This window comes from Primulina eburnea, chromosome 17 (assembly GCF_022965805.1).
Source record: "Primulina eburnea isolate SZY01 chromosome 17, ASM2296580v1, whole genome shotgun sequence".
Classification (NCBI taxonomy): domain Eukaryota; kingdom Viridiplantae; phylum Streptophyta; class Magnoliopsida; order Lamiales; family Gesneriaceae; genus Primulina; species Primulina eburnea.
In genome coordinates, this window is record NC_133117.1 from 7,078,175 (window position 1) to 7,098,013 (window position 19,839).

General features: G+C 37.3%; 3 protein-coding genes across 4 annotated transcripts; 2 read left to right on the plus strand and 1 right to left on the minus strand.

Annotated features, from left to right (window-relative positions):
* The first annotated feature begins 1,113 nt into the window (after window positions 1-1,113).
* On the plus strand, window positions 1,114-9,045 carry LOC140818484 (uncharacterized). Of its 2 annotated transcripts, none has more exons than XM_073178443.1 (2): window positions 1,114-1,443; window positions 8,903-9,045. In XM_073178443.1, exons 1-2 carry the CDS (start codon window positions 1,276-1,278, stop codon window positions 8,954-8,956), a joined length of 222 nt encoding a protein of 73 aa, XP_073034544.1. In that variant the 5' UTR covers window positions 1,114-1,275; the 3' UTR covers window positions 8,957-9,045. The 2 variants fall into 2 exon arrangements, 1 of the variants encoding a protein (XP_073034544.1); XR_012114991.1 differs by lacking the exon at window positions 8,903-9,045 and adding an exon at window positions 8,496-8,896 and having other exon boundaries at window positions 1,304-1,443.
* Window positions 9,046-9,166: 121 nt separating this feature from the next.
* On the minus strand, window positions 9,167-16,913 carry LOC140818483 (spermidine hydroxycinnamoyl transferase-like). Its single transcript, XM_073178441.1, has 2 exons — window positions 15,106-16,913; window positions 9,167-9,253 (listed from the first exon to the last, which is right to left on the minus strand). The coding sequence occupies exon 1, from the start codon at window positions 16,652-16,654 to the stop codon at window positions 15,302-15,304; it is 1,353 nt and encodes a 450-aa protein (XP_073034542.1). The 5' UTR covers window positions 16,655-16,913; the 3' UTR covers window positions 9,167-9,253; window positions 15,106-15,301.
* A 1,071-nt stretch (window positions 16,914-17,984) lies between these two features.
* On the plus strand, window positions 17,985-18,338 carry LOC140817813 (spermidine hydroxycinnamoyl transferase-like). Its single transcript, XM_073177601.1, has one exon. It carries the CDS (start codon window positions 17,985-17,987, stop codon window positions 18,336-18,338), a length of 354 nt encoding a protein of 117 aa, XP_073033702.1.
* Window positions 18,339-19,839: the final 1,501 nt, after the last annotated feature.

Sequence of the window (19,839 nt, forward strand, 5' to 3'; positions counted from 1 at the left end):
TAGTAAATTCAAGTAATTGAATTTATGATAATTAAATTTTGAGAAAATAAATTCAAGTAGTTGAATTTATGAAATTTGGAGAGAATAAATTCAAGAAGTTGAATTTATAAAATTTGAGGATTTAATTTATTAAACTCAAAGTTGAGTTTATTGAATATTAAATTAAATATAGTGGGAAATATGTTTAATGGGCTTGTAGGAGTACATGTCCAACATACTAAATAATTAAAGTTCTTAATGGACTTTGATTATTTAATTAAACTAGTTGGACTAGTTCAATTAATTAATCAAACTCATTAATGTTAATGATGAATATTAGGTCATGACTTGATTATAAAATAGAGTAAGTAAGTCATAACCCTAGCCTCCAAGTGACCACAATTTTTCAAAAATGTTTCGGTAATTTGGAAAAGAAAAAGATTCGGGATGCAAATATTTTAGAATCTTTAATTGATTTAATTAACTAGATTAATTAAGTAAATTAAGGATTATAAATAATTATAAGGATTTTTTATTCTTAATTAGAGATAAGGCATACCTTTCGATTTTTTGTTCTTGGACATCACGACCTTAATTTCAGAACTTGTCGCAATAACACAACAGAGGAATGAAATACCTTAATTCCAAGATGGTCTTGCTGATCCCATTTCTACATGCTTCAGACTCCATGGAAATTTTGTTCCCACTAGTTTTAGTCGCACACCGGAGATAAAAAAGATAAACAAATCAATAAATCATATAATTTAATTTAAAAAGATGAAAACCATTGAATCTTTTGCACACACTAGATACAAAATGGTGATAGAAGACACATGAGCTAATAATTTAATTTAAAAAGATGAAAACCATCAGACTTATTAAAATAAATTAAGATGTTTTTGGTCAATTAAAATGTTTATGTTTAAAACTTATGTGAGGATGATATTTATAAGACATATATCTTATTTGAGTTATACATGAAAAAATATTACTTTTTATGCTAAGATAATTATCTTTTATTATGAATATCGATACGATTGACCTGTTTCACGGATTTTCACATGCTAAAATCCGTGAGACGCTCACGTGAGATCCACTCGATGTTTATAGAGTCCATAGGCTTTTCGATCTCTTGGATAGGGTGCGTTCTTCTGAATTCGAACGAGGCCAAACTGAAATGACTAAAAAGACCTTTCTCCAATTTCTAAGCTTTGTAGAGGAAGGATTTCGAGCGGCATAAGCAGCAGAGTGTAGAGTCACACATCGATAATCCATTAATCCTTGCTTCGAGCGAAGATGGGGGGAGGGATGGAAACGCACAAGAACCGTTGGATCGAGGATTGGTCCACGGCTAGAGAGAATCTGGAGCACAATTTCCGCTGGACCCGCCGCAATTTTGCGCTAGTCGGAATATTCGGCATTGCTATTCCCGTCCTCGTCTACAAGGGCATCGTCCGGGAATTCGTGAGATTTTCTTTTCGTTTTTGCTAATTTTTTTTTTATGACTTTGGTCTGTTTGTGCCTATATTCCGCGTCTCGCGTATTCTCCTTTTGCGATTTACAGTGATTTGAGTTGGCTTGATGGTTTTTCCAGAGAAATGTGATTGTTCCTTTGGTTTTATTTGTTATTGGGTGGCTTTATGTTGAATTTTCCGTATGGGTTTGGAAGAACTTGTTTTACGGATTTATCAAGGGAGATATGTTGACCAGAGCGAAGGGCGAGTTGTTTAGATATTCAGAATTGAGCTTTCCAGTTAAAAAATTAAGATTTTTCTACATATGATGGTAGGATTTCGTATGGCTGTCAATAGCACGTTGATATCTATTAAAATAATGGTGTAAAGGAGTGTTTTAATTCAAATCGTCCTGTACCACTATGCAGAAAAAAATATAAGGTTTATGCTTGTTAGCTTATGCTCGAAGTTACGGAATATGGTGAGAAATTAGAATCATACGACGTCATTGAGGTTTTTGGTAGTCTTAACAGTTGAGTAAATATGAACATCTTAAATACAGTTAATGTGAAGGCCCGAAAATCCTTACTTGAAAATTTGCGGAAAATAAATTTTTTTTTTAAATAATCAAAACTGCCTCATTCACGAACTAAATTGATAAATCAAGTTTGATATTCAAAATGGCAGCGGAAGAAAATATTTGTTTGCGAAATAACAATTTAAGAATATCCAACAACTGATAAAAATTGTTTGAGGAATAAAATAATAAATGCTGAACTGAGGTCCTCGATCCTCGGAAGTGGGTATTTGTTCTTCACTGTAACCCTGTTCAACTCCCGGTAGTCAATGCAAAGCCTCATAGAGCCATCCTTCTTCTTTACATATAAGACTGGCGCGCCCCATGGTGAAAAGTTCGGGCGAATGAACTCCTTATCGAGAAGTTCCTGAATCTGCTTCTTAAGCTTTGCATCTCTGTCGGTGCTAGTCGGTACGGCGCTTTGGATATCGGAGCCGTACCTGGCATAAGATCAATGGAAAACTCCACCTCTCTCTCGGGTGGCATACCAGAGACGTCTTCGGGAAAAACGTCTAAAAAATCTCTGACAATCGGAACATCTGAGGCTGACTGGCTGGGTTCCTCGGGGACAGATAAAAAGGTCGCTAGAAATGCCCAACACCCTCTATGCATTAGCTTCCTGGCTTGAACATAAGGAATAATGCGCGGTAAAGGAAAGTACCTGTCCGGCTCAAATAAGAACTGCTCCATTCCAGGCGGTCGGACAAGAACAGATCTCCGCTGGAAGTCTATCAACACTCTGTTCCTCAATAGCCAGTCCATCCCTAGGATGATGTCAAATTCTGGCATCGGTAGCACAATCAGATCCGCATAAACAAGATTACCGTGCAGCTCAAGGTCTATATCTCGGATAACATTGGTAGCTGCCATCTCCTCGCCTGACGGCAACTACTACTGAAAAGGCTATATCTAGCCCAATGATCTTGATCTTGAGAAAGTTTGCAAAGACCTCCGAAATAAACGAGTGAGTGGCCCCTGAATCTATCAAGGCCTTGGTGGCGGAACCAGATATAAAAATTCTCCCTGAAAGATTGGAATTCTAAGTTGAATCCAATAGCTACAAGAACTAAACTTATAGACATGCAAAGGCCAGAGTTCTTCTAACTTAAATCCCCAAAATACTACTGAGTAGAGCATGCAATCCTATCACAGTTCTAAGTTCAATCTTAATCCCTATTCCCAAAACACGGAAATTCAAATAATAACTTAAAGTTTAAAGGTACCTGTCAACAACATAGTCTCCGGGTTTGTTTCCGTGGCATGGAGAGCAAAAACTCTGCCTTGGGTAGGCAGATTTCTCTGAGGGCACTGCAGCAACATGTGGTCTGGACAGCCACACTTAAAACACTTTCCTTAGCCAGACATACATGCTCCAGGTTGGCGGCGTGAGCACTTGGGACAGACTGGGTGCTCATAAGTCCTCGGGGCTGGGCGTCCCCGCTGCTGCTGCTGGCCTCTGTTTCTAGGCGGTCCGTGGAAAAGGCCTCTTGTTCTGCTGCTGATGCTGATAAGGAGGAGGGCGGTGTGGTACCTGGACTGGGCGCTTGCCCTGGCGATCCCTCTCGATATCCCGCAGATCCTGCTCTGCGGCTAGGGCTTTGGAGACAGCAATCTCATAAGTAGCAGGGTCAGACACCCTAACATCCCGGCGCAAGATCGGCCGTAGACCCACCAAGAAATGCATCAAGTTGGCTCTGACATCATTCGCTATCAGGGGCACAAAATGACAGCCCCTCTCGAACTTATGGATGAACTCCGTAACCGTCATATCTTCCTGTCTCAGGCTCATGAACTCAGTGGTCAACCTGGTGCGCACTTCTTCGGCAAAATATTTGGAGTAGAAAACCTCCGTAAAGCGCATCCAAGTTAGTGTAGCCAAGTTCAGGGCTACTGCTGCTCCTTCCCACCATAAGCGGGCATCTTCACTGAACAGATAAGTGGCACAACGGACTCTGTCTGCATCTCCCAGCTCCATGAACTCGAAGATAACCCGAGGGATTTGATCCATCCCTCGGCAAACATGGGGTCAGACGTCCCAGAAAACTCCTTCGGGCGCATCTTCATAAACCTCTCATAAACAGCCTCGGGAAGCTCACGAAGCCACGTCTTCGGTCTGTAAGTTTTACATTTCAGCATTTTATTTAAAGCATGAATTATTTTGACACCATGCTTCCATGAAATAGTTTCGATCAGATTTTCAGTATTTCAGTGTTCATTTAAAATAAATTATGGAATTATGCATGTTAGTTACGTATGGGTTATGTTTGGAGCAGTATGCCCCCTAGACGTCAAGTTGGACGCCCGAGAGGTGGTGGCGAGCACCGTCGCGAGGACGGTGATGATCAGAGACAAGAGAGGCAGGGACCTCCTCCTCCTCTTCCGCCGGATATGAATGCCCAGATGCTAGCTGGGATGACGCAGTTCTTCGCACAGTTTGCGGGGAACAATGCCGCAGCCGCAACCAGGCTGACAGGGCCCGAGGCTGTTTATGAGAGGTTTATGAAGATGCGCCCGAAGGAGTTTTCTGGTCTTACCCCATGATTGCCGAGGGATGGATCAAACCCCTCGAGGTTATCTTCGAGTTCATGGAGCTGTGAGATGCAGACAGAGCCCGTTGTTGCACTTATCTGTTCAGTGGAGATGCCCGCTTATGGTGGGAAGGAGCAGCAGTAGCCCTGAACTTGGATGCGCTTTACGGAGGTTTTCTACTCCAAATATTTTGCCGAGGAAGTGCGCACCAGGTTGACCACTGAGTTCATGAGCCTGAGACAGGGAGATATGACGGTTACGGAGTTCATCCGTAAGTTCGAGAGGGGCTGTCATTTTGTGCCCCTGATAGCGAATGATGCCAGAGCCAAGTTGATAAATTTCCTGGTGGGTCTACGGCCGATCTTGCGCCGGGATGTTAGGGTGTCTGACCCTGCTACTTATGAGATTGCTGTCTCCAAAGCCCTAGCCGCAGAGCAGGATCTGCGGGATATCGAGAGGGATCGCCAGGGCAAGCGCCCAGTCCAGGTACCACACCGCCCTCCTCCTCATCAGCATCAGCAGCAGAACAAGAGGCCTTTTCACGGACCGCCTAGAAACAGAGGCCAGCAGCAGCAGCGGGGACGCCCAGCCCCGAGGACTTATGAGCACCCAATCTGTCCCAAGTGCTCACGCCGCCATCCTGGAGCATGTATGTCTGGCTCAGGAAAGTGTTTTAAGTGTGGCAGTCCAGACCACATGTTGCTGCAGTGCCCTCAGAGGAATCTGCCTACCCAAGGCAGAGTTTTTGCTCTCCATGCCACGGAAACAAACCCGGAGACTATGTTGTTGACAGGTACCTTTAAGCTTTAAGTTATTATTTGAATTTCCGTGTTTTGGGAATAAGGATTAAGATTGAACTTAGAACTGTGATAGGATTGCATGCTCTACTCAGTAGTATTTTGGGGATTTAAGTTAGAAGAACTCTGGCCTTTGCATGTCTATAAGTTTAGTTCTTGTAGCTATTGGATTCAACTTAGAGTTCCAATCTTTCAGGGAGAATTTTTATATCTGGTTCCGCCACCAAGGCCTTGATAGATTCAGGGGCCACTCACTCGTTTATTTCGGAGGTCTTTGCAAACTTTCTCAAGATCAAGACCATTGGGCTAGATATAGCCTTTTCAGTAGTGTTGCCGTCAGGCGAGGAGATGGCAGCTACCAATGTTATCCGAGATATAGACCTTGAGCTGCACGGTAATCTTGTTTATGCGGATCTGATTGTGCTACCGATGCCAGAATTTGACATCATCCTAGGGATGGACTGGCTATTGAGGAACAGAGTGTTGATAGACTTCCAGCGGAGATCTGTTCTTGTCCGACCGCCTGGAATGGAGCAGTTCTTATTTGAGCCGGACAGATACTTTCCTTTACCGCGCATTATTCCTTATGTTCAGGCCAGGAAGCTCATGCATAGAGGGTGTCGGGCATTTCTAGTGACCTTTTTATCTGTCCCCGAGGAACCCAGCCAGTCAACCTCAGATGTTCCGATTGTCAGAGATTTCTTAGACGTTTTTCCCGAAGACGTCTCTGGTATGCCACCCGAGAGAGAGGTGGAGTTTTCCATTGAGCTTATGCCAGGTACGGCTCCGATATCCAAAGCGCCGTACCGACTAACACCGACAGAGATGGCAGAGCTTAAGAAGCAGATTCAGGAACTTCTCGACAAGGAGTTCATTCGCCCGAGCTTTTCACCATGGGGCGCGCTAGTCTTATTTGTAAAGAAGAAGAATGGCTCTATGAGGCTTTGCATTGACTACCGGGAGTTGAACAGGGTTACAGTGAAGAACAAATACCCACTTCCGAGGATCGAGGACCTCAGTTCAGCATTTATTATTTTATTCCTCAAACAATTTTTATCAGTTGTTGGATATTCTTAAATTGTTATTTCGCAAACAAATATTTTCTTCCGCTGCCATTTTGAATATCAAACTTGATTTATCAATTTAGTTCGTGAATGAGGCAGTTTTGATTATTTTAAAAAAAAAATTTATTTTCCGCAAATTTTCAAGTAAGGATTTTCAGGCCTTCACAGTTAAGATCGCTGACTTCAACTTCTGAATAACCACGATGAAGAAAGAAACATGAAACTCTGACTAAGATACTCAAGCCCCGAAAACCAAACAAATGCTCGCGATATAAAAAGAGAAGACACTTGCACTCTTTATGTATCTTCTGAACTACTGATATTTTATGAAAAAATGTAATGTCTATGTATAATGATGTTCACCATCAAAGCGGAGATGGAGAGATATTCAAGAGAATGTGTTTTCCAAAATCTCCAGATAATCTATTATTTCAAAAAGTTTATTACGAGATTTGGAGAAGGAAAAGCAGTATAGGGAATCATATTTATTAACCAATATTTTAGGTAGTTAAGAAAGAAAACTTGAAATTCGGTTCTCAAGAGGAGAAAGATTAAGCATACCACATGAATAGAGGATGGGCTGGAGGCTGACCAAGGTGTATATCTTGCAAGTTCTTCTGTAAATGTGTATTTATTTTAGATAATTTCTGATATGGGTGAGTTTCAGGTGGTGTACAAAATTGAAGCTAGGTAGATTCTAGGTAATAAGGATTGACTGGGAATACAAACAAGCAAATACTAGCATATGATATGGCCATATGGGTAATTTACATTTCTGCATAGCCAGGAGTTGAAAGTAATATAGTTTTAAATTTGGGAGTGCAAAGAAATAATAGCTGACAAGGGTTAAACACAAGCGTGAAATTAATTTAACTCTTCGTATAAGATGTTTAATCAGAAGTTATTAATTTAAAACTAATGAGTAGACCAGTTCAGTTCCAATAGAGCAAGATACTCTCTTCATAATTACCTAACACCAATTTTGTAGCCTGTTTAAAACTTGCATGCATCACAGAGGTCAGAAACAAAAGTGGTGTTTCTATAAAAAAAAAAGAAAACAAAGCTGGAACAGATACACCTTTGCCTCTGGCTCATTTTCTCTTCACTCAGTGTATATAATCTTTTGATTCTTTCCAAAAGTTACACCAGTTTTGGACATTTATTACTAAAATTTTCTTGTATCAAAAAACGACTTCTTTTACTTATTATCTCTTCTCTCAATCTTGTTACACCTGCTTCATGCTTTCCTCTTCTTGGTTGAAATTTTATGCAGAGAGTCGAGAAAATATGTTCAGTTGACTTATCTTTTGATTTATGTATATGCCTCTGAGAATAATACACCAACACACACAAACTTATTTTTTTTCCGTACTTTTCATAAAAGATAATTATATTCAAATACATGCGAAGTGTGTATTGGTTTTCTTCTTCTTGTGTTGCTGTTTGTTTGGGTTACGTGTCAATTGGATTTGAATTGGAACTTTTCTGTTTCGTATTTGTTGTGGTTGTATGAAGTTTAATTATTAGTTAGTAATCAGGTGGTTTTATAAAGTGATATTTGTTTAGTTGTTGGACTCCTAAAACTCAACCGTGTTCTGTAATTCTAACTGTAATTCTGGAACACGCAGAATATAACAGTCGTTCAACTTTGGCCAGTGGATTTGTTTGGTGTTTATAGATAAATTTGTTAGCCATCAACCATTCGATAGGATATGTTTTATTTGACGAATTGAGTTGAACTGGCCTAGTAACTAGTGTTTGAAGTGGACATCAATTGTCATTTAATTAACTTTTGGTATATTTAATCAAAAATCATCGCTATTTTATTGATTTGTTGAAGATAAGGTCTTAATTATGTAACATAATTTTGTGTTTCAACTTGAGAGCATGATCACTGCTAGCACCACCATCGAAGCTGCATATTGCATTGTTGAAACAATTAGTGGACTATACATGCCACTTCTCAGCAACTGCGCTGACTTGATTGTTGTGCATGAAATGGAGATAGCTCTGAGTTGACGGGGCCTTGTTGCTATGATTTGTTATATGACCTCTTAAGTGAAAACCAGTTGAATCATTGTTGTCATTTTTCTAGGCATGTACTTGGGGAATTACCTTTCATTTAACGCATCACAGGCTACAAATCCAGGTGAAGCGAAGTTGGAAATCAATATCATGATGTAGTTGTTTCTATTGTCTAAACTGATAATTGACCTTTCTTCCTTTTCATGACAGCATCTAACATGCATAAATATTTACATATGTGCTTATTTTCAAGAGTTGATCTCAAACCTGGAATGTAGATGCCTCTTTATTTCCTTGAGATGCTTTGTATATGGTAGGATTAAAATCATCGGACCTCTAAAAGTGGTACTAGATATTAAATTGGAGCTCCCAGTTTCTAAATTCTAAATATAGCCTTTACTTTAACAAATTGTTTCTGCTTGTAGTTTGCATCTTCTAATCTAGAACTCATTCACCTTTTGCCAATTTTGATGACAGCATATGCAAGATGAGGATGCGGGAAGGCCATATAGGAAATTCGGATTCCTGTAATCATGCTACAGCTTTTATCTCAAATAAATTGTGCCAGCAAATGGAAAATCTAATGCATTTTCCTAGACCACTGAGTGCTGTTATCACTTTCTCGAATCGAAAACTTTTCTTTTACACATTACTCTATCTCACGGGTGGTATTGATTATTGTTCGTTATTTAGGTTGCACAGGTCTCATATTGGGTTCATCTGAATTAACAAAAATTAGGCCTACAAGTGTGACATAACAAAAGGTAAAGATTGAATGAAACTAAACTTGTTGGTTATATTTGGTCAAGTGTTGCATGGAGAGAACAACTTAAATGTCTATTACTCGTTTTTTTAAAAGACATTAGAAATAAAATTTTTTTTACACTATTAATTTCGGCCGAGTAAAATATTTTCGACATCATTTTAAAAATAAAATATCCAACAATATTTGAAAATCTAAGAAAATAATTTCAAATATAAAATCGTCAAACGTTTGCATGTCTTGACTTAGTAAAATTGCTAAAATTAACATCTCAAAAACCACTTAAAATCAATATCAAAGTTATAAAAATATCTTTAACATCAACTTAAAACTATAAATCATAAACATAAATTTAGTGCGGAAAACTAGCGCTGGTCCTCGGATTATGTGCACTTTTCATCCAGTCAGATCAACCATCAAAACCTCAATTATCATTATTACTATATTCACCTGCTTCAATCACACCTACTGAATCTAAAGACTCAACAAACCATATTATTGATAGCAAATAATACGTATACAGATAACATACAACAGTGAAAATATTTTTACTTAAATTAACATTTCATAATCATGCATAAACATAAACATTTTCATATAATCATAAACATATTCATTTTCATCATATACGTATACGTTTTTCCTTCTCGTTGAATTCAGATTGTTAGTTGTGACTTTCGTATTCGTATTAAAGGTCGATGGATTCATCTATATGTAACCACAGTGCTGAGCGGCGGGGACATCAGCGACACTCTCACCCGTCAACTCAGCCTTGGCCTTACGTATTATCGTATTATCATATCACCGTATTAATCACAATTACTTCACTTCCTTCAACATTTCATATTTTCATCACTTTATATAATTCATGCATAAAACAATGATGTTTCTTTTAAACCAAGCCTGCAACGTATTTTTTAGGGTTAAAGTTTCATCATAAAATTCCAAAAACATTTAAAATAATCATATTAACATATAAAACAGTATTCAGGACACTTCCATGACATTTAATATTTTTCGGTTGTAAAATTATTATTTTACCCCTAGACATAAAATTTAACGATTTTCAATTTTTCTTATTTTAGTTAACTCTTGACCATCCCAAATAATTATTTAAGCTTAGATAAATTTTCTCGTATTTTTTTTAGCTTAAATAGATGGTTTTTTATTTATTCTTTAATTATAACTTATTAATGCGTTTTAATCCCGAATTAAATCAAACTTTAATATAAAATTCTCAAATTTAAAATATAGACTTTTTATATTTAATTAGCCCTCGTGAACTATGATTCAAACCCCTTGAACCATGTTTCAAAACATAGCCATTAAAACCCTAATTCGAACCATGCTAAGCCATCCTATGAGCCAACTTACGTTTTCATCGAACCATGCTCGAGCCATCTTCGGACTAAACCTCCCCTGGACACTCATGAACCCTTAGAACCCCTAGGACTCGATCCTAGCTTGACCGAAGCCATCTGTGTGAGCCATGCGTTGCGGCCGAGAACCATGTTGCACTAGGACTCTATGTTTTTATCGCTAGGACCCCAACCACCGAGCCAGTCCCTGAACCAGACCCTTGTGCAACCTCTTAGGACCCTAGCGACCTAGCCTAGCGCAGCCCTAATCCCCTGGCCGAGCCACAAGTCCCCTCACGTAGCACTTGAAACAACGCGCATACTCTCGGGTGGAGTCCTAGCAAGCTAGGACTCCTTCCCAACCACTTCTCTCGAGTCCTAGCATGGCTAGGACTCCTTTCCTGACCCAACCATGATCCAGCCCAGCCCTGGTTGCAACCAAGCCAAGCCATGCATGGTTATCCCTTGAAACCGAGCCCTATGCCACAAAACGTGCAAGTTTCGGTTCCAGCTTATTCGATCTCGTGTGCAGCTTATTTTGTGACTTAGGACCCTTAAATCGTGTAAAAATGTTGCCCTTTTAATCCAAGAACATGGCAGCTCCTTCATGTGTGAAATCATCAAGTTTTGGATCAAAAACATGTTTCAAAAACCAATGCTTTGCACAAAAACGAAAATAAATAAAAGAGTGCCTTGTTTTCCGTGCAATTCATATACAAATACATAATAGGGTGTGATGGATGAGTAAAAGAAAGAATATGTCGTGTTTTTTGTGTATTTAACACACGAAAATACGTTGACGATTACGAAAAACGGCGACGTAGACTGCTAGGCTGAAAATCCTTGAATTTTTTGAAGCTTTTCCTCTTGTTTTTGGTGTGTGTCGTGTGATGGTGAGAGAACAAGAGTCCTTGAGAATATTTTAGGGGAAGGGGCGTGTGTTATGTTTTAATTTGGGGTGGGTTTGTACTTTAAATAATTAATCTAAGCACTAGTAATAACTTAGGCCATTAATATGGTTAGTTAGACCCAAAAAGCCCATTAGTGCATTTAAAAATTATTTCGTTTTGAAAAATTTGTAATATTATTAGCTGAGTTGTCAAAAACGTTCGTATTTTTGTTGAAAATCGTATACCGATAAGAATTACATCTATGTGTAAAAAATCATCTCAAAGCTCTTTATTTTCAATGATAATAAAAAGCATCAACCTTATTTTAAATAATTATTTAATAAAAATATTTTCTATTTTCAGCCCTCGATCTTCGTTCCTCGATCGCATCTCGAATAACCTTTAAAAATACAGTTTTATGCATCCATGTAGAAAGTACATTTTAAATGTGTAAACATGCACACATATTTAATTCATGCAACTAAAACCATTTAATTAAAATACATAAGAAATTTAATAACTTGCATGCATTGGTTCACGTGGAACTTCAAATTTTCGAGACATTACAATCTACCCCGCTTAAATTGGATTTTGTCCCCGAAATTCACTTATCCTCGATAATCAAAAGTTTAGCATCTTAATTCTAGTATCCCAATAATCTACGCTTCCGCTGCGCCATTGTGATAAAATAAGTTTTAGGATGTCATTATGTCTCCTCAATCCTAATTAAATTTGTCTTCTAAATCCTCGTTTGCGAATCGCAACTTACAACGACCGATGGTGACTTAGTTCTATTTTACTATAAAACCCCGAATTTCGACTTTTCTCACAATTTCCAATAATAGAATTGGATGTCCAAACTTATCGTATCTTACTTTCCTCATACTATACCCAAGATGTTCATCAACCTATTATATTTCAACATTTAAATCACAAAAGCATCGTTCTTAAATCTTTAATTTGCCACATCAATAATCCCTTGACGCTTAGATTTTCAATCCCATTATTGATTCATCCTAAAATACCTTTGATTACCATTTTTTATAATATTATAACCAATATTTCAAGGTTCTAAATATTCATTCAAGCATAAATCATCGAAAATTCTTATCATTTAAACCATTCAATTCTCACTTATTACTAAACTAGTCCCCAAATTCCTTAACTATTGCAACAGAAACATCCAATTGATCCTTAATTTCGAAAATTTTAAAATTAACCCATAAGTTCTTGATATTCTTAATTCCATTCTATAGGTTTCTCGTAAATGAAGTTCAATAATCTTAACCTTATTAAACACAAAATCAATTATCATAACCAATCTTACATTTCCATCACAACTAAAATCCCAAATTATACACTTTTGTACTTTTAAAGATCATCGCAGTCTTCGAATCATTATTCCTTATACGTAGTTCTTAAAAATTAACTCAACTAGTAACCACGAATTATAAGTATTTTCTTAGAAAATATACATGTCCCAAAATCATTCCTAATCTCCATGATTAACTTATGACCCAAAAAATATAACATAATCATTTTTAACATTTCCTAATGCCCAATAACCAAATTCTTAAACATGTCCAATTCCACTATGAAGCCAGCATGCATAAAAATCATAATAATTTTTATCTCACCTCGTAACATGCATAAAAGTTCTAAATTTCATATAGTCTTTTACCATACAAAAATCATGCAACCATGCAGGTTTAATCATAAAAATCATTTATCATGCAAACTTAAACATAAATGAAATTTAACTTCAAAATGTGTTTACACATGTAGCTTAAACGTATAGACCATGTAAACATGCAGGTGATAACAATAGAAACTTTAAAAACATTTAAACTTACAGACTTGACGCTTGACGACTGAGATTCCGGCATTGACGGTGGCACAACCCTTTACAGGAACATTGCTCTGATACTAACTGAAACATCCACTACTCGTTTTCTTAAAAAGTACTAGAATTTTTTTTACACTCTATTAATTTCGACCGAGTACTTAAACATATATAAAAAATATTTTTGACACTATTTTAAAAATAAAACATCCAACAATATCAAACATAAAATCGTCAAATGTTTGCATATCATAACTTAGCAAAATTGCTAAAACTAACAACCTCTCAAAAATCACTCAAAAGCAATATCAAAGTCGTAAAATTATCTTTAACAACAACTTAAAACCAAAAATCATAAGCATAAGTCTAATGCGAAAAACTATCGCTGGTCCTCGGGTTATGTGCACCTTCAGTCCAGTCAGATCAACCATCAAGACCTCCATTATCAGATTGTTAATTGTGACTTTCGTATTCGTATTAAAGGTCGATGGATCCATACACATGTAACCACAGTACTGGGCGGCGGGGACATCATCAACACTCTCACCCGTCAACTGAGCATTGGCCTTACGCATTATGGTATCATCGTATTAGTCACAATTACTTCACTTCCTTCAACATTTCATATTTTCATCACTTTATAAAATTCATGCATAAAATAATCCTTTTTCTTTTAAACCAAGCATGACACATATATGTTAGGGTTAACGTTTCATCATAAAATTCCATAAAAAATTAAAATAATCATCCTGACCCAACCATGACCCAGCCCAGCCCTGGTCGCAACCAAGCCAAGCCATGCATGGTTATCCCTTGAAACCGAGCGCTATGCCACAAAACGTGCAAGTTTCGGTTCCAGCTTGTTCAATCTCCTGTGCAGCTTATTTTGTGTGACTTAGGACCCTTAAATCGTGTAAAAGCGTTGCCTTTTTAATCCTAGAGCATGGCAGCCCCTTCATGTGTGAAATCATCAAGTTTTGGATAAAAAAACATGCTTAAAAAACCCATGCTTTGCACAAAAACGAAAATAAATAAAAGAGTGACTTGTTTTCCATGAAATTCATATACAAATAAATATTATGGTGTGATGGATGAGTAAAGGAAAGAATATGTCGTGCCTTTACGTATTTAACGCACGGAAATACGTTGAAGATTGCGAAGAACGACGACGTAGACTCCTAGGCTGAAAATACTTGAATTTTCCGAACCTTTTTCTTTCTTTTTTTTTTTTTTTTGGTGTGTGCCATGTGATGGTTAGAGAACAAGAGACCTTGAGAATATTTTAGGGGAAGGGGCGTGTGTTATTAATTTGGGGTGGGTTTGTACTTCAAATAATTAATCAAAACACTAGTAATAGCTTAGGCTCATTAACATGGTTAGTTAGGCCCCAATAAGCCCATTAGTACATTTAAAAATTATTTCATTTAGGAAAGTTTGTGAACCGAGTTATCAAAATGTTCGTATTTTTGTTGAAAATCGTATACCGATAAAAATTATATCCCAGCGTATAAAATCACCTCAAAACTCCTTATTTTCAAATATAATAAAACACATCAATCTTATTTTAAATAATTAAAAATAATTATTTAATAAAAATATTTTCTATTTTTCAACCATCGATCTTCGTTTCTCGATCGCATCTCGAATAACCATTAAAAATATCGTTTTATGCATCCATGTAGAAAAGTACATTTTAAATGTGTAAACATGCACACCATATTTAATTCATGCAATTAGAACCATTTAATTAAAATACATAAGAAATTTAATAACTTACATGCCCGTAGTTCGCGTGGACCGTCAAATTTTCGGGATGTTAGAATTACATTAATTTAAGCGATCAATAGAAACTCTACCGCACCTTCCTTGCTTATTGATAAAACCTTTGCAAACAATAAAAGCTAGGGCTGCAGACATCGCTGTAGAAAGTTCATGTTGATAATTACAGAGACGAGAACATGGTACTCGAGTTACTCATGATTATTAAACTTCTCTATCATAGTGCCAGTTCCTAGCTAGTTTTTAAATATCTTCATAGAAGAATTTTTTGAAATCTTCCATAAAATCAGCTTGCAGGCATAGTGCAACAACAATAGAGCCATCCCCATCACGCCCTGGTAAGATCAAAGAATCACCATCACAATCATGAGTTCCGGGGCCCATAAATATTTCCTTCCCCCAACCAAAATCGAGGCCATAGAGTGGAAGTGCCATCCAGCTTATTACCGCTAGATTTGGATTCCCATAAAATGGCCCTTGATTTGTCTTCATGGCATGTATATCTTGGAATCTTGAAAAATCTTTAAGATTTTTCAAGTGATCGAGAGTGGAATACACAAACTCGCTCGAGACTCTATTTATTGCTTCTCTTATTCTGCTTGCAGCATACCCTGATGGTCTTGTGACAAGATCCCCCGAGCAACCAGTCGCAACCACATCAACTATTGCATTGCCAAAGTAATTTTGAGGTAATGGTGGTTGAAGTCGATTGCGTATATCTAAGCAGATTGCCAGTCCGGTTGGCTGCTCGTATCTGTGTCCACGAGCTCTGCATGCACACCTCCATATGTGTGCTGCTATGGCCTCATATCGTGTAAAGACACGATCATCATCATTAAATGGCCTCGTTCTGTTAGCTTCGTTCTTGAGCATTTCAACTTGGATTTTTGTCACCTTCAACATGGCAACAGTAGTTTCCTTTTTCCTCTCATTTTCACAACTGGGTTGGCCAATCAGAAGGGGAGGTGGATCAAATTGCTCGTGCTCATAGCACGGTTGCGCAGATGGAGGATCCCCAGCTCGCAACAATGTCCTATCAAGAAAAGGTGCATTTCCTAATGAATCTCCGCGAGCTAGGTTAGCCCATTCAAAGATAAAATGAAGGGCACTTTGCCCATCAACCACAGCATGTGATATAGAGTAATTTAGAGCAATCCCACCACACCTGAATTTAGTTAGCTGCACAATGACCAAGGGGATTTCTTCAATAGGGGCTTTGTAGTTTATTGGATGAATAAGGTGATGAAAATGGGCAGATGCAGTGAAATCACCGAGGATATCTAAGTCAGCGTCGGCCTCTGCTTCTACAAGCTGAACACCCTTCCCATTGCACTCAAGCACGAGGTGAGCCCCATCTAGCCATCGCAAACGACCTGCCAATGGGTAAAAATGCACCAAGATCCTGCTCAAAGAGGTTCTTAAGGTTGTGAAAATGGTGTCTTTTTGTGTGAGCCAAGTTCCTGACGGCCGGTAAAAGTATAATGTTGGAATGTGAGCAAGAACACCGGTTTGATCGAATTCCGTCAAGGGCATAAGGCCATTCCATGTTGGCTCTGCTGGCTGGACTAGGCAAGAGTTATTCAGCACAACTCGCATATTTCTAATATAATAAGATCTTTTGATAGATTGCAGTTCTTGTGTGGCATTTAATGTGTCATACTATTTTGCCTTTTTTGTCTCGTGCCCTTATTTTCAGGTAACTGAAACTGGGTTTTGAACGTGTGATGGGTTTAGTTACCAACAATTAAGGCTTTTGGATAGAATGAGCTTTCCATGACTTCTAGTTTGTCCTTTTTGCTTTAGCACACTTTCCACTCCGATAGCCGATTTTTCAGTTCCCCATCTTGGGTTTCCTACATCTATTCTTTTTTTTATTATTATATAAATTAGTAATTTTGCATTCCATTTTTCTCTCTAAGATGTATACTTATCATATTATTGCATAAATGTATGTTTTAATCCTCCAAGTTTGCTTTTCATAGTTGCTCATAAAATTGCTCTCGACATGCTCGATGAAATGTGATAAAGAAGATTATTTAGTAGAAGATGTAAATAAGTATTAGCAACAACGATGCATTATCCAAGGTATGAAATATATCAGAGATTCAGAGTCATTTTCGAAAGTGCTTGTTTTCAGTATGATGTATTTAATTATTTGCATAAATATACAGTGTTATGCAAGGAAAAAAATATTTTGATTTATGAATCTCAAAAATTTTCTGGCGAATTTTATAGTCATTTTGAATGATTTTGTGTTATCTATTTCTTTTTTGTTATATTTTCTTTCCTTAGGCTCGCGTTGATCTAATAATTTCTTTAAATTACAAACGTTCAACATTCATGCTACAAATTAATTAAACAACATTCAAATGTCTAATATTATCTTACACACGCAACGCATGCGCATCGATCGCTAGTCTGCCTTCAAATTTTTAATCACAGAATAACGATTGCCCGCGATGGGCTGGAGCCCAATCCATATTTCTCATTTAGAAAATAAAAGCCCAATCCATATTTCTAATTAAGCTCAAAATTATAGCCTGGGCTGGAGCCCACTCCAGCCTTTGAGGTGGCTCCGTCCCTGCTGATGATCTTGTGACAAGATCCCCCGAGTAACCAGTCGCAACCACATCAACTATTGTGTTGCCAAAATAATTTTGTGGTAATGGTGGTTGAACTCGATTGCGTATATCTAAGCAGATTGCCAGTCGGGTGGCTGCTCGTATCTGTGTCCACGAGCTCTGCATGCACACCTCCATATGTGTGCTGCTATGGCATCATATCAGTAAAATAATTTGTTTGTCAACAGAGTGGATAACAAAGCATAATTCATCATATTAATCATTTCTAGATAATTTCTTTATATTAAATTAAATTAAAAATATGTCACGTCAATATATGATGAAATAAGGAAACTACTGTTGCCATGTTGAAGGTGACAAAAATCCAAGTTGAAATGCTCAAGAACGAAGCTAACAGAACGAGGTCATTTAATGACGGTCATCGTGTTTTTACACGATATGAGGCCATAGCAGCACACATATGGAGGTGTGCATGCAGAGCTCGTGGACACAGATACGAGCAGCCAACTGGACTGGCAATCTGTTTAGATATACGCAATCGAGTTCAACCACCATTACCTCAAAATTTCTTTGGCAATGCAATAGTTGATGTGGTTGCGACTGGCCGTTGCTCGGGAGATCTTGTCACAAGACCATCAGGCTATGCTGCAAGCAAAATGGTGTCTTTTTGTGTGTGCCAAGTTCCTGACGGCCGGTAAAAGTATATTGTTGGGACGTGAGCAAGAACACCGGTTTGATAGAATTCCGTCAAGGGCATAAGGCCATTCCATGTTGGCTCTGCTGGCTGGACTAGGCAAGAGTTATTCAACACAACTCGCATATTTCTAATATAAGATCTTTTGATAGATTGCAGTTCTTTTGTGGCATTCAATGTGTCATACTTGTGTGCCTTTTTTGTCTCGTGCCTGGAATGAGCTTTCCATGACTTCTAGTTTTCCCCTTTTTGCTTTAGGACAGTACTTTCCACTCCGATAGCCGATTTTTCAGTTTCCCTCGTTTGCCTTAAAATTTTTAATCACAGAATAACGATTGCCCGCGATGGACGAAGAATTTATCGGCCATCTATGTACAGCGTCTTCCCGAGCGAGAAACACTGATTTGTTTGGAATGATTGTCTGTGGGATATATAAATTACAATTTATTTTTATTTTTTTAAATTGATGACCAAGTCAGCTCAAATTTTAGAAAATATTGCTTAAAAAAATTAGAACTTTTATTTTAAAAAGTAACTAAAATTTGAATTTAATAAAAACTGAATTATATTTCTTATGAAAATTATACGCATATGTATAATATATTTTACTTTTTAAATAGTTACTTTTGATTTTTCACAAAATGAAGAATTGTAAATATTTGGTTTAATTAAAATTTTGTTGTATCAAAATGATGGAGCTAATTAAGAAAAAAATTGGAAAAAATTAGTGAATTTTGAAATTACTATCATACACCCGGAATGAAATCTAAATATCAAATATGAGGTGAGGAGCCCAGCAACCGTTGGATCAAGGTTTGATCAACTGCTGGAGATCGAGTATCTGGAGCAATGGACCTGCCGCAACTTTGCAGTTGTCGGATTATTCCTCATTCGCGGTAAGGAGCGCCATACTTTTTTTTCAAATCGTGAAGTGTATTTAAAACAAAAAAGCTGCTTCTTAGCTTGTACAAATTGAGAATCGTACAAAGTTTGTCGGGATTTTTAAGTTGTATTTTGGAACGATGAATTTCAAACCTATATATTTCAAACTCATTGGTTCCTAGGCTTAATCATTTAGCAGACAAGTTGATTGACAATTTTCATATCGATTGGTGACAAAAGAAAAATAAAAAAAGAACATGTTTCTTTATATTTTTCAATGATTGCACGCGGTTTCATATCATGGAACTCGGCTATAAATAGATGCACCAATTGATAATCTCAGATCCCGTTCTCAATTTTCTCTCATTTTATAGCTTTTGAATACTTGTTCATAATAGTTGTGATGTGTTTGTTCTCTGTATTAAGAGACTGAGAAAACACAGTAAGTGGTTGTATACCATAAAAATATTATAGTAGAATTCTTTTCATCTTGTCATTGGTTTTTACCACAATAAATTTTAGGAGTTTTCCACGTAAATCTTCGCGTCCAATTTTATTATTTATTTTTATTATTATTATGTCAAATTATCGCATTTGGGACCAACAAGTAGAATCAGATTTTT